We start from the raw sequence: 23,635 nt of genomic DNA, 5'->3' as shown, positions 1-23,635 counted from the left end.
TGAAGGTTCCATAGGGGCCCTGTATCGAGTACGCCAGCACCACGTCGGTGTGATCAGGTCGTATTGGTCGAGGTGGGCGAGTGAGTGGGGTACTCGGTAAACCGCCACCGCCGGCCTACTGTGGAGTAATTTGGTTGTCTGAAAAGGCTTGCTGAAAACCTTGATACAGAGATCCAAGGAGGACTAAGCAACACCTGCAGACTATGGGGGCCAGTTGCTCAGGTAGGGGGCGATCAACCCTGGTTCAGGTTGATTCTGTGAACCGACCAGTTGGGTCGGCACGATATGTAATGTGTGAAAAATATGGAATTCACACCGAATCTTTATGTGATGAATGGGAGAGAATGACTGTACAAGACAGGGACAAATTCCCAAGAATAGGTAGCTTCAGTCCAGAAGTGTTACAAAATTTAAGGAGGAGGATATGTCTCGTAAAATCAGCAAAGAGACGAATTCAGCATCATGATTATTTACAGTTATGGCACCAGGAAGGTGAGATACAGAGAGGTTTGGCTCTGGCGGCAGGATCTGGGGCAGTCAGGAAGTTGATTGCCACAGCTCCTCCCCCACCATACATTGCAGGAGAGAAGTTGATTGCGGAGAGAAACGCACTGGGTTGTAAAACACAAACTCTTAGTAACACTGTAAATGTTAATGATGTTAACCAAATAACTCATGCAAGTATTAACCCGTGCAAGATGTACCCTGTTTTGAACCTTCCTCAGGAGTGTGATCAAGAAGACGATTCAGCAACAATTTCAGCTCTCTCTCTTGCAGCCACCATAGCAGAGACCACAGTAGGCACAGCGACACCCACGAGATTAGTGAAAGCCCCTAGCGGAGGGATAGGTGAGGTCGTGTCAACGGGTAAGTACGGCACCATGCACTACACTGAAACAATTGTACCACAACAAGCTGTAGAATCTACACAGGAAGAGGCTGTTAGAATTGCTCCTGTAAGGGTAATAGCAGTCCCCAATGGAAAAACAGATGTCTCTGGAGCCACTCCCATAAGGAACATTGTTATGTACACTCCATTTTCCAGAATGGAATTAAGAACAATAGTGTCCGAATTTCCTGACCCCAGGAAGGATTTAATTGCTAGCCAAAAATACATCAGGGATTTAGGTAACACGGTAGAACCCAACAACAAGGATTGGCAGATACTGCTAAGAGCTTGTTTACCTTCCAATGTTGATGCAACTCAGTTTTTAGCTGATTGTGCATTGGATAAAGATGTACCGCTTACAGACGTGTACAACAAGGATAATGTAAAAAGGATAAATTTACAGCTAAAAGAGTATTTCCCAGCCGTTGTTAAATGGAATAAAATATTTTCCATTAAGCAAAAGGAGTCCGAAACGGCAACAGAATATTTTCACCGGGCACTATTAGAAATGGCAAAGTACACTGGTATAGAAGACATTAAGACCAACCCAAACCATCGAGAAGTAGCAGTATCTGTACTGATGGATGGTTTGAAAGAAACATTAAAAGCTAGGGTACAGACCACGCAGCCATGTTGGCGAGGTCTGTCAGTGTCCACCTTGAGAGAGGCTGCTATTGATCACGACAGAAATATCACTAGGCACAGGGAGTCGCAAAGTGATAAGTTGATGTCCGTAAGTATACAGGCGCTGACCACAAGGCAGCCTGCGTATGTACCACCGAATCCTGTGGGTAAGGCAAGTGTAATAACATGTTTTTCTTGTAACAGACCGGGACACTTTGCACGAGAATGTAGAACAAAGAATGTACAAAGGTCTTTTCAACCCCCTAGACAACAACACAACACACGACATTGGGAGCAGGGTCCACAGAGGCGGAGTTTTGAGCCACATACAGGGGAAACAAAAAGATATCCCCCAAACAGAGACTGGCATGCCTCTAGTAGTTCCCAGCTAACTCCCTCACAAGTAGTTGCTGCCAGCGGGATTCAGGGAGGTCAGCATACCCAATAGGGGTGTGGCCATACCTGTAATCTGCAGCCAGTTAAGTTGATTGCTAGTCTTGGAAACGAACCAGAAATTGCAATCAATGTAGCTGGTAAAACTTTAAACTTTCTTGTAGACACAGGGGCGGCCAAGTCAGTGATAAATTCGACAGTGGGCATGAGAACCACTGGTAGGACAATTCCAGCCATGGGAGTAACAGGAGTAGTCCAGCACTACCCTGTTAGCAAACCAGCCGAGATTACAATAGGGCCTTTGCATACCAAGCATTCCTTTTTGCTGGCTGCATCTGCACCAACTAATCTCCTGGGAAGAGACTTACTATGTAAAATGGGTTGCGTCATTTATTGTACTCCTGAAGGTGTATTCTTGGACATCCCTGAGAATCACGCTCAGGAAGTACGAGACATGTTAGACTCCCCATCAAAATTAATGTCACACACCATTATGACAAATAGGAACCCATCCCAGGTAGAAGAGATGACATCTCAGATACCAGAGTCACTTTGGACAAAAGATGGACAGGACACTGGATTAATGGCAAACGTAGCTCCAGTAGTTGTGCAAGTAAAAGATGGTAGGATAGCTCCAAAAATCCCACAGTATCCTCTGAAGCCAGAGGTGGAGTTAGGAGTTTTTCCCGTAATAGAGCGCTTGCTACAACAGGGCATTCTAGTAAGAACGTCCAGCACAGCAAATAGTCCCATCTTCCCTGTTAAAAAGAGTGGGGGGAGGGGTTACAGGCTAGTGCAGGATCTAAGGGGGATTAACAAAATAGTTGAGAGTCAGTTCCCCGTAGTGCCTAATCCAGCTGTCATCCTAATGCAAATTCCTCCCACTGCCAAATTTTTCACTGTTATTGACCTCTGCTCCGCTTTCTTTTCGGTACCTCTGCACCCTGACAGCCAATATTTGTTTGCATTCACATACAGAGGAGTCCAATACACGTGGACTCGGTTACCCCAAGGTTTCATAGATAGTCCAAGTATATTTTCTCAGGCTTTGCATGATTGTTTACAGTCTTTCCAACCGGAAAGTGGATCAGTGTTGATACAGTACGTGGATGATTTATTACTGTGTTCAGATTCACTGGAAGCATCTCTGAAGGATACGAAACAGCTCCTGTTTCATCTTTCAGACACAGGTCACAAGGTTTCCAAAGACAAGTTGCAATTATGCCAGACTAAGGTAAAATATTTGGGACACTGTCTAACACAAGGACTGAGACACTTGACCGCTGATAGAATCCAAGCCATTAGAGACATGACACTGCCACAAACCCAGCAACAGATCAGGACGTTTTTAGGAATGTGTGGGTATTGCCGTAATTGGATCCCAGGGTTTTCCATATTGGCACTACCTTTGCAGGAAATGGTCTCCTCAAACAAACCTGATCGGATTTCGCATACAGACGAATCCGAAACAGCATTTGAGAGACTCAAACAGTGCCTAACGCAGGCACCAGCACTAGGTATGCCAGACTATGGGAAACCCTTTGAACTATACGGAACAGAAAGTGCTGGGTGCGCAGCAGGTGTACTAACACAAAAACACGGTGATGCCAGCAGGCCAATTGCATACTACAGCGCTCAGCTAGATACGGTAGCGCGGTCCCTCCCCACATGCTTGCGTAGCGTTGCAGCGATAGCATTGCTAGTGACAAAAAGCGAAGATGTCGTGCTAGGCCACAACCTCACAATCCATACACCGCATGCGGTATCTGCCTTATTGAATTCTGCCCAAACCAGACACGTCTCATCAGCAAGGTTTACAAGATGGGAATTGGCATTAATGGCCCCCGTAAACATCACCATAAGGAGATGCAGTGCATTAAACCCTGCAACATTTCTCCCAGGTGTGCCTGGACAGGCACAAAGGGTGGGAGGTGAGAGTGATGGGGAAGGAGGATTTAATGCAAAGGAAGATACACATGATTGTATGGAATATTTGACCCAAAATTTTACCGCAAGGCCTGACATCAGTGACAATCCACTAGAAGATGCAGAACTCACGTTCTACACGGACGGTAGTTGTCACAGACAGTCAGACTCGGGAGACTTGTGTACTGGATACGCAGTCGTAGATGACCAAGACACCATAGAAGCGGAACCACTAGGCCCACCTCACTCAGCCCAGGTTGCTGAACTGGTCGCCCTAACCAGAGCATGTGAATTGGCTAAGGGAAAGTCAGCCAATATCTACACCGATTCCAGATACGCGTTCGGGGTAGTCCATGATTTCGGAGCCCTATGGCGGCTCAGAAATTTCATGACGGCAGCTGGCACACCGATAGCGCATGCAGCTCATATAAAAAGGCTTCTAACAGCGATACAGGAACCCGACAGAGTGGCTGTTATCAAATGTAAAGCACATACATATAGCCAAGACCCAGTATCCCTTGGTAACAGCCGAGCAGACGAAGCTGCAAAGCTTGCAGCTGCTACCCCCATATGGACAGACACCACACAACTGATGGTATTTAATACCATCAACACACGAAAGTTGTGTGAAATGCAGAATTTGTGTTCCACTCAGGAGAGAGCAGTCTGGAAGGCAAAGGGATATGGCCAGGAGTCCTCAGGGCTCTGGACGGATGGACATGGTAAACCAGTGGCCCCCAGGGCATACCTTCCGTGTCTGGCTGAAGCAGCTCACGGGCTGACTCATCTAGGCAAGGAGGGGATGTGCAAATTGGTAAGAGCATACTGGTGCGCCCCAGGATTCTCCTCTCATGCTAGTAAAAGAGCAATGTCATGCCTTACCTGTCTGAGAAAGAATATTGGAAAGGCAATACCTACAGAACCATCCCATGTCCCACCTGCCGGCGGCCCTTTCCAAGTAATACAAATTGACTTCATTCAATTGCCCCCATGTAGAAATTTAAAGTATGTACTTGTCTGTATAGATGTTTTCTCAAATTGGGTCGAAGCTTTTCCAGCAGCTACAAATACCGCTATGTTTACAGCTAAGAAAATTGTGCAGGAATTTGTATGTAGATATGGTATCCCTAGAATCATTGAAAGCGATAGGGGTACCCATTTTACAGGTGATGTCTTCCAAGGAATGTGTAAGTTGATGGGAATTGATAGCAAGCTGCACACTCCGTACCGTCCACAGGCGAGTGCGAAGGTCGAAAGAGTGAACAGCACTATTAAAAATAAATTGAGTAAAGTAATGGCAGAGACAGGATTGACGTGGCCAGAAGCTTTACCCATTGTTTTGTATAGCATCAGAACCACTCCCAGGTCCCCTCTTAATCTGTCCCCTTTTGAAATCTTGTTTGGTCGACAACCGCATGTCATGATTAACCCTCAGGATGATTTGAAATGTAACAATGAAGTAACTGTAAAGTACTTGATTAACATGAGTAAACAGTTGAGGAATCAAAATGATAATCTGAAGTTGGTGATTCCTGATTTACCAGATAGTAATTGTCATGACATTGAACCTGGGGATTATGTAATGATACGAAATTTTCTACGCTCAGGTTGTCTTATTGATAGATGGGAAGGACCATACCAGGTCTTATTGACTAGCACCACAGCATTGAAGGTTGCTGAGAGAGAGACTTGGGTCCATTCATCCCACTGCAAGAAGGTTGCTGATCCAGAGAAGTCCCGTGATAAGGAACAGACGGTAGAGGTTGTATCACTGGAGTGTCTGTTCCAGGAGGACTGAGGCGGCACCTGAGCCTTGAAGACCGGAAGCAGTTGTCGACTCCCCTCTCCTTTTTATTGTTTTTCTCCACTTCCCATCCCCTCTCCCTTAAAATTTCTGTTTCCCCCTTCTCAATCTTCTCCATTTCCTCCTCAAAGATGGACTTGCCCAAAGAGACTGTGATCCGGATTTTGATGTTGACCATGATGTTGACCAGAGCAGTCTATTCCGGCGAGAGTACCATAGAGGTCGAGAGAGGTTCTGGAATGGGTTCCGATTATGATGATGGAGGCGTAGTTTTCCAAGATCAACCAATCCAACAAGCAAAGGCGAGTATCAGAAAACGATCCGATAGAAGAAATTGTGATGGATTGTTAGCTGAGGAAAATTGTATCTGTAGGCTCTGTGATAATCTGGTTGAAGATGGATGCATAAAGAAATGCCAATCTAGTTTTAATATCCATATAGACCGGCATCCATTGAGTGACTATCACTCCTTAGTGGGTAACGTGTTAAACCAAACAGATTGTTGGGTATGCTCTCAAGTACCTCAGGGTCACAGCAAATCAGGGCTAGTACCATTTCCTTTAACGTTAGGGGAGGTACTTGAGCTAAGTGGTGGGAGACCGGTGGACCGGAGGTTTAACATCTCCAGCCCTCCTAGTTTGAAGCTCCACCAATACCATGTGGATAGGTCCCTCATATGTTTTAACATCTCCAATCCCAGAAAACCGGGAAATTGGGAAGTGTCATGGAGCAACCTTACCATGACCTTTTCACACAGAGCAGATAGAATGCCTACAGATACAGAGCTCGTACGCCACATAGCCAGTAGAGGAAAATCTTTCCGGTATCGATATACCTTAGGAAATAGGATTACTAGAGTTGGAGAGGTATCACCAGGATACTGTGCACATATCGTACAAACCGATACGTGCATTAGGCAGATGGAAGAATTAGGGTCAGGAGATTTCACCTGGAAGGTTTGTAACATGGTCATGTCCTTCTCCGTCCCATATGTTCTCCCCGATGATGCATATTTCATATGCGGGAGAAAGGCGTACAAGTGGCTTGCCCCAAACTCTGAAGGATTGTGTTATATTGGAAAAGTATTGCCTGAAGTGATGACTGTAACACATGACAAAATGAAGGACATACACCGTGGTGCCCAAGCTCCTTATACTCACACTCATTACGAACACCGAGTTAAAAGACAACTGTCAGAAAGGTTAGAGCATCCGGCCTCTGATCTTATCCATGAATCCACCGGGATTCAGGTTCTGGTAGCGTTAGATTTCACTCGTACCGCTCGAGGAGTGATGAATTATAGATACATTTCCGCACTCGCCAATTTGTTAGATAATATCACTGAAATGTATGATGACACGTTTAGATACACTGGAAGAGAACTTCAAGCTTACAAAACAGAACTAGTTCAGCATAGGATGGTTCTTAATTATCTTACAGCAGTAACAGGCGGATATTGTGTTACATTGGCAACACAGTACGGCATAAAGTGTTGCACGTATATCACCAATAGCACCGAGGATCCGGTAGAGGTCATAGACCAAAAGATGGATGATATTCTGCAATTAAAGTGGGAATTTCGTCGAAAACACAATCTCACCCTTGCTGCTGTAGGTAATGAGCTGACTGGTTGGGTGTCATGGTTGAACCCGCGAAATTGGTTCTCCGGTTTGGGAGAGTGGGCTCAAGGAGTCATAATGGATGTTGGAAAGTTTCTACTGTGTATTTTGGGTGTCGTTATATCGTTTGGATTGATATTTAGATGCGGGCAGGCTTTGATGAGGTGTAAACAAAGTACAAAAGTGATGAGCTTGAGGAGTGAGGAAACTGTAATTAACCTGGATTTGATTTATGACCCAATGCTAGAAACCATGACGTAATGATGTAATGAGTATACGGTCCGTCTTTCACCCATTTCTATGTTTTCCTCCGAGGTACAAAGACCCACGTAGACGAAGGATTTGATGAGCCAAGGGGCCGACAACGGAAAGATGGAAAGAAGAAGAGCAGACGACCTGATATACAAGATTTTGATGGACAATGCCATGGGTACCCCAGTTTCCCTAGGAACTTTAAAATCACGCTAGCCCAACATTTTTTGTAAATCCATGGACGTTGTTTGCTTTACTCACGATTTATGAGCAAAAGCACAAAGAAGAAGACTCCAATCAACCGACACCAATCAAGACCTCAATCGACGAATGTACATTTCCCTGACATAGAATACCATTGCATTTTCCATAAGTGTTCTTTATCTTCATCTCTACAACCCTCAGGTAATGACACACATAGACGATAGGGAATTCAGGCACAGATATCAGCAACCACATACCTCCCCCATTCATGTATCATCAACTAAAATGTGCATCCCCATTTTGTTACAACCACAGCCGAAATGAGCTCGGTAAAGTTTGACAGCCCATCCACAGACCTGTACCACAGGATAAGAAGGAATTCAAATGTATACTTCGCAATACCTCGAAGCTTGATCTACCACACGTACGGCACGATGATACATGACCCTCCAAACATGGACTCATACACACATGCTTCTGCTTTCTCACTAGGTCATACCCTCTTCACACCTTCTCCTCTCTCCTCCCCTACCCAACCATGGAAATCAATTAACCCCTGACTTACATTTTTCTCCTTAAATGTTTTGTGGCAGTTATTATTGACTGCCAAAGGGTGGACTGTCAAAGTCAGAAAAATGTCTCAATGCACGTTGCCATATTTGCACCGCACACTGGTCCGTGCTGCGCATGCGTACGCTCTCCCGTGGAAGCGCATACCCGCAATAGCGTGCACTCGCACGCGCAGTATGCGCATTTACGGTAGAGTTTATGTGATCGTAGCGTGCGACTCATTAGTTACAAATGTTCACAATTAATGTAGTTTATAGATCATGATCCCTTTGATAGTTTCTGTAAGTTTGGTTAAAGTACAATGTCCCAGAGCTGAGGAATCCCTCTTTGCATCGTACGAAGGGTCTAACAGGAATCATACTGCAGTGTTTGGTACCCATCGGAAGAGTATTTAATTAGCAATATTCCGGTGTTGGTTTGGAGCGTATTAATCGCTCGTGCGAATAGTTATGGACATAAGAAGTTTATGTCCATTTCTATGATTTACACATACTCAGGTATGCGGCGGGAAACCCAGTTTCCCACCCACCTGAGCTGTTGGAAATCGTCACAGCCCACCTGTATGAATCACCCTATGACCTTTTGTTATGATGCAGGGCCGAATTCCTTCGGCCAATGGACAATGGGATTGTAGGGACTAGGAGATTGCATTGTGTGTGGGGCATAAATAGGCAGGCCGACCACATCCAGCTCTCACTCTCTCATCAACGGTTATCTGCTGATAATCGGGAGCTGGATATCGAGGCGCTGGCGATCATACCCTTTGTGCGTAAGTTCTCTCCATAATCATTGTCTTTCTGCGAGCCAATCTCTCTCTCTCTCTCTCTCTCTCTCTCTCTCTCTCTCTCTCTCTCTATCTCTCTCTCTCCTCTTTTCTCTTAAATACCTTATAGTATTATAGTATTGTATTGTATTTCATTTAGGTCAGCGTAGTATTGTCTTATTGTATTTATTGTTTAGTTCTGTGGTTAGGAGGTCTCTGTTATATTGTAGCGTATCATATGTACTGTTATCCCCTTTTACAAGTATATTAGACATAATACAGTTAATAGGCTTTGGAAACCTAAACCAGTATCAGTGTATTTACTATAGTGTTAAGTGTTCATTTGAGCGTCGGTGACGCTCATGCAGCTTTGTAGATAGTCAGGTTACACAAGGTTGCACTTACACCCTGTACTCACATTAAGGTATTCAGTGTATTTCATTGGTATAAGGTTTTAACATAAAGGTATAGTGTTGTGAGCGTCTGCATCGCTGGTGACCCCCTCGTGGTCTCTAGCGTACGCTACGTTACAGCGAATCTTTCCCCTAGACATAACCAATAACGTGTCCTGTGATCCCTGGGCCGTGAGCGAACGTGACGCCTGAGCGTCTCGCCTACGGCTGAGCGATCGTTACGCAACTAGCGTACCATTACGGTACTTCTAAAGTAAACAGCGTACAGTGTTCTTAGCTTCATAAAGGGTTGTTTATACGACAAAGGAATTTAGCATTGTCAGTATCATTCACCTTATGCACCTCTTACTAATAGTTGTAACTGACATAGCCAAACGCACAACTAAGAAGGGGCATCCACATACTTTTGGCCATGTTGTGTATATATTCTAGAGTGTTTGATTTATTGTATTAAATAATGTTTTCCAATTCACAGCTAATTTTTCAAGTAACTCCTCTGAATTGGTCACAATGGATGGTAGTTCTGAAGATGTCATTCCCTGTTATCCTGCTCGATGAAGGTCTCAAATATGTCTCAAGGCATCACTTGGAGGGTAAATACAACTCATCTGTCTGCCAAATGTAATTGTATTATGATTTGCAGGGGCCGACGTGATTCGGATGAGATGGTCATTAGATTTAAAGAGGCAATCAGTTTAAAAGCAAAAGTAGGATGCCGCTTTAAATCTAACAACTCTTGCTAGAATTGCGCCGGCCCCCTACAACTTCTGGCCTGTTAAATTGAGCATTGTATATCAGTATATCAGTACTTTTTTAGTTGTCTTCAGCCTTGAATGCCTGCTGCCAGAAACTTTGACATGGTTTTATAAGGCTACTATTTGTGTATTTTGTCTGTTGTTTTTTTCTTTCATTGATTTAACAAGTGTTATCATACCAAGCCATGGTTCTCTGTATTGGCATAGCTAGCAATGAGTGAAATTGTATGTTCAGTTTTATACTTTTGAGTAATTAAAGGGAGCAAATTAAGTTGTGGAAAAAACACAGGAAATACTCAGATTACCTGTAAAATACATTGATATCCTGCTAAACCCTCCTACCTTACTTAATCTTGATTAGATGGCGGGGACCTTGGACAGCATACCCTAATTCCAAAATAATAAGAGATGCTGATATGCTGAGACTTGTAGTTCAACACAGACCAAAAAAAATGCAGAGTCACACTCCATAGTACTAAGCACTGTTAACCCCTTCAGTGGTGACTTTTTGGAATTTGGTGTCACCTCCCAGGGGTTGGTTTTTAATTTTTACATTTTTTAAAAATTTTTTACATGCGCGTTGCCAGGGGTTTCATGCGCTGTGTCATGGTTTTTGCCAGGGGTTTTATGCTCTGGGATCCATGCTTGATGCCACGGGGAATGCTCGTTGCCTAGTGGTAGCTAGGTATGGCCATCAACCATTGAGGATTCGAAATCATAGATGGTTTATGACTGATGTTGAATACTTTTACCATCGATGGGGGAGAACCAGATCGTTTCACGCCATCGATGATTCAGTGCTTCAATTGAGTTGTTTTTTTCCCTCAAAGTGGTAGGGCACAGAGCTTAGCCACGCCCCCTGACACCTGCTAAGCCATGCCCCCGATCTCTGATTGGCCCGCATTTGTATACTAATGCAGGGATGACCATTGATGTACACATTCCAGATGGTTTTACACCATCAAGGTTATCCATCAATGGTACCATCGGTGGGGACCATCTATGGATAACCCACCGATGGCCATCCCTAGGGGTAGCATTTGCTGGCGGGCACTAGCCCGCCAGCACTAAAATCCTCTCCCCCCTCCCTTGTATTCCGCTCGGCTGGTGGAGTTTTGCGGAATGATGCGGTCGCGTCATTCTGCAAAAGTCCACCAGCCGAGCGGAGTGCAAGGAGGAGGGAGGGGGAGCAGTGGCATGCCCCAGAAAATTTCTGGAGTAGCCAATCTCCACAGTGCAGCTGACCCGGAAATTTTCCGGGCATACCACTGAAGGGGTTAATCAGGATAATTATAATAAAATCTACAATCGTAAGGGCCTAATTCAGACCTGATCGCAGCAGCAAATTTGTTAGCTAATGGGCTAAACCATGTGCACTGCAGGGGGGGCAGATATAACATTTGCAGAGAGAGTTAGATTTGGGTGGGTTATATTGTTTCTGTGCAGGGTAAATACTGACTGCTTTATTTTTACACTGCAATTTAGATACTAGCGGGTCTATTTACTAAGCCTTGGGCAGAGATAAAGTCGACGGAGATAAAGTCTGAGCCAATCTGCTCCTAACTGCCATGTCACAGACAGGGTTTGAAGAATGAGAGGTTTAAGTGTTAATATGTGCTACATAGTTTTGATTAGCAATGCCCGGCACTTTTTTTATAACATGCTATAAGTCTGAAGAGCAGCTAACAATCTAGGTACTGTAGATTCTTATTTTTAAAATGCACCTGAGAAAAGATAACTAACATACATCTTGCTTTAAATGACTCCAAGCAAGAGGTGGTTTTTAGGTGTTCTTTTGCAGTGTCATTTGTGGTTTATTCATTGCTGGTTTTACATGAATAATTTTCATAGTGTCCTGTAACTGAATGTACAGCTACAACAGCCATAAAGCAAACTTCCAGGATCAAAATGTGTTCTCTAAAGGCCTTGTCCTGGAATCATAAATGTGAGTTACCTTATTTGGGATTGGTATGGGATCCCGGCTTACAGGATGCCGACTGTCACTATACCGACAGCGGCATCCCGGCCACCAAAATGCCGGCAGGGGGGCGAGCGCATCGAGGCCCCTTGTGGGCTCGGTTGCTCGCTTCCCTTCGCTTGCCACAGGTTCTATTCGCCCTCTATGGGTGATAGATAGATATAGATATATAGATAGATATTTATCTATCTGACAGTAAGTGGAAATCAAACAAATTGATAGAAAATCCAGTCACTTTTGAATATGGAAGGTCATTATAAATGATGGCAACTGCCACACCAAAAACCTGTCCCTTCCCTCCCCCCAATCTCTCTCCCCAGCACCCTCTCTCCATATGCAGCAAGTGTAAAACAGTCAGATCAGTATTTTTAATGAATTAGCAGCAGGCTGTAACATCTCCCTGCAGTTACCACTATCATTTAGTTTGTGGGGCAGCACATAACAGAGGTGAGGCGCAGCCTTAGCCTTTTATTATATTCAGTAGGATAGTACTTGTCAATTCCTACATAGTTTATTATATAACAGCATATTTATGTTTTATAGGTTTACTGAAGACAGTAGAGGAGTCTTGGAATGGGACAGATCAGGGGAAGCCCTCCCGAAGTCAAGACCAGACTGGGTTGGTATTTTTTCTGTTTGTTTGTGTTTCGGAGGGGGGGGTTTCATGTTTGACATCCTCAAAATAACTTCAGAAAATGATATATATATATATTATACAATAAATTGCACTAGGGCAGGTATTTAGTCTATTTTTACTTTCTCTAAGTATTTCTGGTCTATGGAGGGGACTGACATTTTTAGCCATACACTACTTCCTATCATACTTGAGTCCAATGTGCCAAAAGCAACAATTGAGGCAGTAGTTGTATACACTAAGAACATATTTCTGAGACTGCAACAGACTACTTACAAGGAATCTGTTACATTATGGAGATTTTTGTGACTAATATTCATGTGACAGTTTCCTAGAGATATTCTGGATCCTCATATACTGTACATTAGTTAGATTATTATTATTATTATTATTATTATTATTATTATTAAAGTACTATTTGTGCATAGTGCACATTTGCCTCTTTTTTCTAGGGCATTCGCATAATTTCATAATTATTTAATCACATGACATTAAAGTTTTATCATAAAAATCTGTATATCTTACATAGCGTAGGAGAGCTACACTTGTATAAACAGCCACGCTGCTTCCCAATATAATACAAGTACTTCTGGCTATGGGCAGTAATGCCAGTCACATCTCTCTGCATTGCCTGGTCATAGTTGTGTACTTTACTCTTAAGGCGCAGATCAGTCTTGTATTGCTCGGTCTTTTATTTAGCCTCTTGTGTAACTAGCAGGCCTCCGGAAGAGTTCTGGAAAGATAACACAGCTCACCGGAAAGGAAGCCATGAGTCTATATAGTCCTTTGGTTTATTATTTGTTATCCTAAAATGGCAGTGAGTGCCAGCACAGCCATAAATAGACTGGTATGACATATACAATCCTGACAGGAAATGCTGCAGTTTGGCATCTTATTCTACAGTTCCCTGGGAGACCTCAAAGCCAAACACTGAGCCATGCACAGTTGTACCACTTCATACATATTGTCACTCTTACATCCTCTGTTGCTGAAGCTATATGTGTCTCATATTTTACATAGTAGATTACTATTATTATAATCCTTATTGATATTACCATGTTTTAATTAAAACGGAGTAGTATAAGCATAACCTCCATCTGCACCTTTTTGGCTGGTACAGTACTGTTTTTTTTAATAGTCTGTACTTGCCAAAAAGGGCTATGTACCAATTTTTCAGTGTCTCCCTTGTCCTACAGATTCCTATGGCAGCGCCATGTGGTCACGCCCCTTTACCCATGTCCACACCCCTTTTTCAACATTGTACTGATTTTTTCTTTAATGATGTTGGAGGGTGTGGTATAAGTAGTATGTGCTGCAGATTCAGATGCTAATGGGTAACGTGTCTTACTGCACACAGATGGCATACACAATTACTCAGGTGTGCTACTGTATGTTGTATTGTTTAGATTGTCTATCCATACACTGACTAACCCAAACTATATTTAAACACTTTTGTTTTTTGTATCATTGTTATGGTCTTGCCACAAAGTGGATTGTCCTTTCATGTTCCTTCATGTTTTTGTGTGTGCAGGAGAAAACGACATCCACAACACTCGGACAACAATATTACTAAATAAGGCATTCCATCATCCCAATTCAAACTTAAAAATCCTGGATGTCTGCAAGTCTTAAAAGGATGAATGGACTTGCATGTTTCTATCTGCCTGGGTGAAATGTGCAAATAAGAAAAAGAAAAGAAAAACCACAAAAAAAAAGAGAAAAATATTTGTTTGTAGCTTTTTTTTCTGTACATAAAGGTGCAATAACTGGACATCTTGCTTGGGGATAAAAAGTATAGTTTTGGCCATGCAGGAAATGTCAGGGTTTGTTCGTTAGTGTTTTGTGTCTGTATCATAATACAATATGACCCCCATGGTATGATGGTGCTGACATACTCATGAAATAATGCAGGTTCAGGAAAGGCTACAACATATATTGCAGGAGTAGCCAACCCTGGTCCTCGATAGCTACCAGCAGTTCACGTTTTCCAGATCTCCTCACAGAATCACAAGTGAAGTAATTAGCTCCAACTGTGGATATTTTAAAATGTGTCAGTTAGTAATGACAACACCTGTGCACCTGCTGGGTGAGCTGGAAAACGTGAACTGTTAGCTCTCAAGGACCAGGGTTGGCTACCACTGATATATTGCTTGGTGGATAACAACAGCAGCCCGTTTATGCAGGATGGTGCTGTCAGCATGGGGAACAGACGTTTCCTGCTTAGAGTGCTTTGTGGTCAGTATGTATAGGGTTAGCTCACAGACGCTGTTTAACTTTTGATATTCTGCGGTTGCAAAAATATGTGCTGTGAGATGGCGTACTAACGGTTGGCTACCACAGATTTGCAATGGGTCAGATGTCCTTCTGCTATGACACTGAGAAGCTGTGACATTCACTGTGTGAAGTTTTAAATGATCTAAGTTAAAAAGAAAAAAAAAATCACTCATTCTTTTCTGTGTATGTATTTGTCTACAGGGCTGTGGTGTGTCCTTCATTCATTTCAGCATAACAACACAAATGCTACAGTATGTTCTTAGGTTCTTCGCTTTCTAGCAGACAGACATTGCAGTCTTTTTGTGTGGATAAAATGAACGGGTGACAATTTAGGACCTGGTGTTGTGTACAAAAACTATAAACACATTGCAGCAGGGAACATTATAGGAGGAACTCTTACTAAACTGCACTGCACATTAATGACTCTGTGGGCCTGACTTTGACATAACAAACTGTAGAAGTCGTTGCAGATTCCATATATCGTTCCAGGATTCTATTTTTGTAGATTTTGTTGGTCTTTTAAGATGGTCCTAAAAGATCATGTTTGTATTACTGTACAGTGCTGCTTATGGAGTAGTTCAACCTATTTTAAAATATTTCTAGCTATGCTTTATTTTACACCTCAATCACTAGAAGTTTTTTCCATTAAGTTTACGTTCTCGCTTGTAAACTATTACATATTAGCTAAATCTTCCTACAATAACGTATTTCACCAGCCCTTCACACCATATAGTGCATTCAACACCAATAATGCATCTCGCTAGCAGGATGAGCAGTCTTTTATCTTTCATGTGTCTTTTACCTTTTGCTTTGCTAATAGCCGCTGCATTTTGCCAGGGGCATGCCATGCAAATGATAGGGGACAAATATGCCAGTCATTATGGCAACTTAGAATTAGAAAAGTTTCTTTTTGTTTTTAACACATCAACTAAACTAATGTTTGTAATGTATGGCCAATGGTCTATATGGACATCTACCGTCATACTTAATCAAAATTGGGATGGGGGCCGTACATCAGGACAAATGTGCAGATTGTGGACACCCAAATTAGGATGATTGGGGGTATGCACTTTGGATGGATAGGCTATGGGTATATCTCCCTCAGAGGTTAGTCCGCTATAAACCTCAAGTATACATGTAACCTAAACACAGTGGATGTCGTTATTTTCTAAATCAAATGGCATTGTAAATCCTGTGCTCCTTCAATATCGTGGGCTTTAGTTCATCTAATATATTATGCATTACATTTCAGCTTGTCTACCTTTAGTTCATCTAATATATGATGCATTACATTTTTGATATATGTGCCACCTCAGTATACAAATGTTAGAGCTCACAAAGGTAACAGTAATATGTCAGTTTTCAAATCCGTGATGTTTTGACAACTAGTTCCACATACTGTTCTGCAATTTCAGGGGCCCTTCCTTAATGAAATATTGCCTGCAATACTTTTGGTATTTTATTTCCTGTAGTACACTGATGGAAGTACCACATGTCCTAAGAAATCTATTGTAAGGGTAAAATTACAGTTCATGTTTCATCACCCTCTCTAATTTATCTCATGAAGCCACCTGGTTAATAGGAATTTATACACTTGTTATACTACTGAGCAGATTCATTGTACAGAAAAAAATGCAAGATATGTTACTGTAATTAATATATTCTATATTTAAAAAAAAAACTATTTTACAGAACACCTAGAATAAGGTTTGACCAAATATATTATGCAGTTGTTTTTTTCTTGAAGAATTGTATTCCAATTTAGAGTGGGTTCTGATTTTTAATAATATTTGTATATGAGTGGAATTTTTAAAGAATAAAAACTATTATATTACATTTTGACAGGTTTAAATTATTTTGTGGTTTCTTTTACACAGATCACATGCACCAGTATTGCTTTATTTTGTGCAGGTTTTTGTGAAATGGGGGTAATTTGGTAAGGGACACAACGGTAATGCAACACAGGGGCACTGACCAAGTGAATTCTGTGGTAGTGGTCATGTACCGTGTGCCATTCTAATAGCTGGTAACAAAATGTCACCGGTTTCCTTCTGCTTTTACAATTTTATATATTTTTCTTATACGTCCTAGAGGATGTTGGGGTCCACTTCAGTACCATGGGGTATAGATGGTTCCGCAGGAGCCATGGGCACTTTAAGACTTTTCAAGGGTGTGAACTGGCTCCTCCCTCTATGCCCCTCCTCCAGACTTCAGTTTAGAAAATGTGCCCAGGCAGACTGGATGCACTCCAGGGGAGCTCTACTGAGTTTCTCTGAAAGACTTTGTTAGGTTTTTTATTTTCAGGGAGGACTGCTGACAACAGTCTCCCTGCTTCATGGGACTTAGGGGGCAGAAGTAGGTACCAACTTCCTTAATAGTTTCATGGCTCTGCTTCTGACTGACAGGACACCATTAGCTCCTGAAGGGTACTGTACGCTAGCTGCGGCCATGTGCTCACTCCCACAGCCCGCCGTCACCCCCCTTACAGAGCCAGGAGTCGGAAGACAGGTGAGTGTACAGAAGAAAAGGATCTTCAGTCATCGTGACGACTAAAAGGTACCGCGCAGCGGGCGGGAACGCTGCGCGCCATGCTACCCTTCACACACAGGCACTGCGGGGGGGGGGGGGGGGCCCTGGGCAGCATGAAACCTAATAAAAACTGGCAGATAAGGGGCATAAGATGCTGAGGCATAGTCCTACCCCCGCCAGTATAAATATTAGTATTGAAAGGTCTGAGGGGAAACGCGCCATTACGGGGGCGGGGCTTCCTCCTCAGCCAGCACACTGCTCAGCTCCATTTTCTCTCCTTCCAGGCTGCAGAGAAGAACGCTGGTCCTCCCACTTCTGAACCAAGTATCAGGGTGCAAAACGGGGGGGCTCAGTGAAATTTGGTGCTATATTGTGTATTTATCATTATAGAAGCGCTACAGGTCTGTGGACATTTTGTGTTTCACAGAAAATGTATTACTGGCGCTGGGTTGTGAAATGGCAAATCCTATCTGTGTCCTTCTGACAGATTTTACTGTGGGTCTGTCCCCTATAAGTCCCGGAGTGTCTGTGGTGTGGTTGTGCACGTGTGTGACATGTCTGAGGCAGGGAGCTCTTCCCCCGAGGGAGCCATTTTAGGGACACAGAGTTGTAATGTGGTGGCGCTGCCGGCACACCACGAGCCTGAATGGGTGAAAGAATGACGTGATAGTGTGAATCATATCAGTAAGAGATTAGATAAGTCTGAGTCTCATTCAGAAAACTGGAGAAAATCAGTGGAAGATGTGATATTTCATAGTTCTGCCTTTTCATCCACCGGCGACCCCTCTGGGTCACATAAGAGACCTTTTGCACAAATAGTACAAACAGATACCGACACGGACTCTGATTCCTGTGTCGACACTAGTGATTCAAGAGGAATAGATCCTAAATTAGCAAAAAGCATTCAATACATGATTGTTGCTATAAATGAGGTTTTGGAAGTTACGGAAGCCACTCCTGTACCTCAGGAGAAGGCTTATTTTTATAAAGAGAAGAAAATTAATGTAACTTTCCCTCCTTCTCACGAGTTGAATACTCTCTTCGAGAGAGTTTGGGCAAACCCTGAAAAGAAATTTCAGATTCCCAAAAGGATACTGGTTGCTTATCCTTTCCCGGCAGAGGACATGAAAAGGTGGGAGTCACCCCCCGTTTTAGGTAGAGATGAGCGGGTTCGGTTTCTCTGAATCCGAACCCGCCAGAACTTCATGTTTTTTTTCACGGGTCCGAGCGACTCGGATCTTCCCGCCTTGCTCGGTTAACCCGAGCGCGCCCGAACGTCATCATGACGCTGTCGGATTCTCGCGAGGCTCGGATTCTATCGCGAGACTCGGATTCTATATAAGGAGCCGCGCGTCGCCGCCATTTTCACACGTGCATTGAGATTGATAGGGAGAGGACGTGGCTGGCGTCCTCTCCATTTAGATTTTAAGAGACTGAGAGAGATTTACTGGAGCTGACTAGGAGGAGTACTGTTACTGTAGAAGTGTAGAGACTGAGTGGAGAGAGTTTACTAGTGAGGACAGTGCAGTTTACTTTATAATCCGTTCTCTGCCTGAAAAAAGCGATACACAGCACACAGTGACTCAGTCACATACCATATCTGTGTGCACTGCTCAGGCTCAGGCCAGTGTGCTGCATCATCTATTATCTATATATAATATTATATATATCTGTCTGACTGCTCAGCTCACACAGCTTATAATTGTGGGGGAGACTGGGGAGCACTACTGCAGTACCAGTTATAGGTTATAGCAGGAGCCAGGAGTACATAATATATTATATAGTGAGTGACCACCAGACACACAGTGCAGTTTATTTAATATATCCGTTCTCTGCCTGAAAAAAGCGATACACACAGTGACTCAGTCAGTCACATACCATATCTGTGTGCACTGCTCAGGCTCAGGCCAGTGTGCTGCATCATCTATTATCTATATATAATATTATATATATCTGTCTGACTGCTCAGCTCACACAGCTTATAATTGTGGGGGAGACTGGGGAGCACTACTGCAGTGCCAGTTATAGGTTATAGCAGGAGCCAGGAGTACATAATATATTATATAGTGAGTGACCACCAGACACACAGTGCAGTTTATTTAATATATCCGTTCTCTGCCTGAAAAAAGCGATACACACAGTGACTCAGTCAGTCACATACCATATCTGTGTGCACTGCTCAGGCTCAGGCCAGTGTGCTGCATCATCTATTATCTATATATAATATTATATATATCTGTCTGACTGCTCAGCTCACACAGCTTATAATTGTGGGGGAGACTGGGGAGCACTACTGCAGTGCCAGTTATAGGTTATAGCAGGAGCCAGGAGTACATAATATATTATATAGTGAGTGACCACCAGACACACAGTGCAGTTTATTTAATATATCCGTTCTCTGCCTGAAAAAAGCGATACACACAGTGACTCAGTCAGTCACATACCATATCTGTGTGCACTGCTCAGGCTCAGGCCAGTGTGCTGCATCATCTATTATCTATATATAATATTATATATATCTGTCTGACTGCTCAGCTCACACAGCTTATAATTGTGGGGGAGACTGGGGAGCACTACTGCAGTGCCAGTTATAGGTTATAGCAGGAGCCAGGAGTACATAATATATTATATAGTGAGTGACCACCAGACACACAGTGCAGTTTATTTAATATATCCGTTCTCTGCCTGAAAAAAGCGATACACACAGTGACTCAGTCAGTCACATACCATATCTGTGTGCACTGCTCAGGCTCAGGCCAGTGTGCTGCATCATCTATATATATTATATATCTGTCTGACTGCTCAGCTCACAAGGCTTATAATTGTGGGGGAGACTGGGGAGCACTACTGCAGTGCCAGTTATAGGTTATAGCAGGAGCCAGGAGTACATATTATATTAAAATTAAACAGTGCACACTTTTGCTGCAGGAGTGCCACTGCCAGTGTGACTGACCAGTGACCTGACCACACTGACCACCAGTATAGTTAGTAGTATACTTATATTGTGATTGCCTGAAAAAGTTAAACACTCGTCGTGTGACTTCACTTGTGTGTTTTTTTTTTTTTTATTCTATAAAAATAAAACTCATTCTGCTGACAGACAGTGTCCAGCAGGTCCGTCATTATATAATATATAATATATACCTGTCCGGCTGCAGTAGTGATATATATATATTTTTTATATCATTTATCATCCAGTCGCAGCAGACACAGTACGGTAGTTCACGGCTGTGGCTACCTCTGTGTCTCTGCACTCGGCAGGCAGTCCGTCCATAATTGTAATACCACCTAACCGTGGATTTTTTTCATTCTTCTTTATACATACATAGTTACATAGACATCTTCTCTTTATCAACCAGTCTATATTAGCTGCAGACACAGTACAGTACGGTAGTTCACGGCTGTGGCTACCTCTGTGTCTGCACTCGGCAGGCAGTCCGTCCATAATTGTATACCACCTAACCGTGTTTTTTTTTCATTCTTCTTTATACATACATAGTTACATAGACATCTTCTCTTTATCAACCAGTCTATATTAGCTGCAGACACAGTACAGTACGGTAGTTCACGGCTGTGGCTACCTCTGTGTCTGCACTCGGCAGGCAGTCCGTCCATAATTGTATACCACCTAACCGTGGATTTTTTTCAGTCTTCTTTATACATACATAGTTACATAGACATCTTCTCTTTATCAACCAGTCTATATTAGCTGCAGACACAGTACAGTACGGTAGTTCACGGCTGTGGCTACCTCTGTGTCTGCACTCGGCAGGCAGTCCGTCCATAATTGTATACCACCTAACCGTGGATTTTTTTCAGTCTTCTTTATACATACATAGTTACATAGACATCTTCTCTTTATCAACCAGTCTATATTAGCTGCAGACACAGTACAGTACGGTAGTTCACGGCTGTGGCTACCTCTGTGTCTGCAGTCGGCAGGCAGTCCATAATTGTATACTAGTATCCATCTCCATTGTTTACCTGAGGTGCCTTTTAGTTGTGCCTATTAAAATATGGAGAACAAAAATGTTGAGGTTCCAAAATTAGGGAAAGATCAAGATCCACTTCCACCTCGTGCTGAAGCTGCTGCCACTAGTCATGGCCGAGACGATGAAATGCCAGCAACGTCGTCTGCCAAGGCCGATGCCCAATGTCATAGTACAGAGCATGTCAAATCCAAAACACCAAATATCAGAAAAAAAAGGACTCCAAAACCTAAAATAAAATTGTCGGAGGAGAAGCGTAAACTTGCCAATATGCCATTTACCACACGGAGTGGCAAGGAACGGCTGAGGCCCTGGCCTATGTTCATGGCTAGTGGTTCAGCTTCACATGAGGATGGAAGCACTCAGCCTCTCGCTAGAAAAATGAAAAGACTCAAGCTGGCAAAAGCAGCACAGCAAAGAACTGTGCATTCTTCGAAATCCCAAATCCACAAGGAGAGTCCAATTGTGTCGGTTGCGATGCCTGACCTTCCCAACACTGGACGTGAAGAGCATGCGCCTTCCACCATTTGCACGCCCCCTGCAAGTGCTGGAAGGAGCACCCGCAGTCCAGTTCCTGATAGTCAGATTGAAGATGTCAGTGTTGAAGTACACCAGGATGAGGAGGATATGGGTGTTGCTGGCGCTGGGGAGGAAATTGACCAGGAGGATTCTGATGGTGAGGTGGTTTGTTTAAGTCAGGCACCCGGGGAGACACCTGTTGTCCGTGGGAGGAATATGGCCGTTGACATGCCAGGTGAAAATACCAAAAAAATCAGCTCTTCGGTGTGGAGGTATTTCACCAGAAATGCGGACAACAGGTGTCAAGCCGTGTGTTCCCTTTGTCAAGCTGTAATAAGTAGGGGTAAGGACGTTAACCACCTCGGAACATCCTCCCTTATACGTCACCTGCAGCGCATTCATAATAAGTCAGTGACAAGTTCAAAAACTTTGGGTGACAGCGGAAGCAGTCCACTGACCAGTAAATCCCTTCCTCTTGTAACCAAGCTCACGCAAACCACCCCACCAACTCCCTCAGTGTCAATTTCCTCCTTCCCCAGGAATGCCAATAGTCCTGCAGGCCATGTCACTGGCAATTCTGACGAGTCCTCTCCTGCCTGGGATTCCTCCGATGCATCCTTGCGTGTAACGCCTACTGCTGCTGGCGCTGCTGTTGTTGCCGCTGGGAGTCGATGGTCATCCCAGAGGGGAAGTCGTAAGCCCACTTGTACTACTTCCAGTAAGCAATTGACTGTTCAACAGTCCTTTGCGAGGAAGATGAAATATCACAGCAGTCATCCTACTGCAAAGCGGATAACTGAGGCCTTGACAACTATGTTGGTGTTAGACGTGCGTCCGGTATCCGCCGTTAGTTCACAGGGAACTAGACAATTTATTGAGGCAGTGTGCCCCCGTTACCAAATACCATCTAGGTTCCACTTCTCTAGGCAGGCGATACCGAGAATGTACACGGACGTCAGAAAAAGACTCACCAGTGTCCTAAAAAATGCAGTTGTACCCAATGTCCACTTAACCACGGACATGTGGACAAGTGGAGCAGGGCAGGGTCAGGACTATATGACTGTGACAGCCCACTGGGTAGATGTATGGACTCCCGCCGCAAGAACAGCAGCGGCGGCACCAGTAGCAGCATCTCGCAAACGCCAACTCTTTCCTAGGCAGGCTACGCTTTGTATCACCGCTTTCCAGAATACGCACACAGCTGAAAACCTCTTACGGCAACTGAGGAAGATCATCGCGGAATGGCTTACCCCAATTGGACTCTCCTGTGGATTTGTGGCATCGGACAACGCCAGCAATATTGTGTGTGCATTAAATATGGGCAAATTCCAGCACGTCCCATGTTTTGCACATACCTTGAATTTGGTGGTGCAGAATTTTTTAAAAAACGACAGGGGCGTGCAAGAGATGCTGTCGGTGGCCAGAAGAATTGCGGGACACTTTCGGCGTACAGGCACCACGTACAGAAGACTGGAGCACCACCAAAAACTACTGAACCTG

The 23,635-nt window shown here is 43.6% G+C and overlaps 1 protein-coding gene across 1 annotated transcript in view; it reads left to right on the top strand.

The window, feature by feature from the left end:
- Positions 1–16,940, top strand: part of ATP2A3 (ATPase sarcoplasmic/endoplasmic reticulum Ca2+ transporting 3) — a 391,052-nt gene extending 374,112 nt beyond the window's left edge. The window contains exons 20-22 of the mRNA XM_063953699.1: positions 9,933–10,050; positions 12,734–12,809; positions 14,356–16,940. Coding sequence (XP_063809769.1) covers positions 9,933–10,050; positions 12,734–12,809; positions 14,356–14,401 — 240 coding nt within the window. The 3' untranslated portion in view covers positions 14,402–16,940. The remainder of the gene's footprint in view (positions 1–9,932; positions 10,051–12,733; positions 12,810–14,355) is intronic.
- The last annotated feature ends 6,695 nt before the right edge of the window (positions 16,941–23,635 follow it).

This window comes from Pseudophryne corroboree, chromosome 2 (assembly GCF_028390025.1).
Source record: "Pseudophryne corroboree isolate aPseCor3 chromosome 2, aPseCor3.hap2, whole genome shotgun sequence".
Lineage (NCBI taxonomy): Eukaryota > Metazoa > Chordata > Amphibia > Anura > Myobatrachidae > Pseudophryne > Pseudophryne corroboree.
Note: the sequence above shows the minus strand (reverse complement) of the source record. Positions and strands in the feature narration are given on the sequence as shown.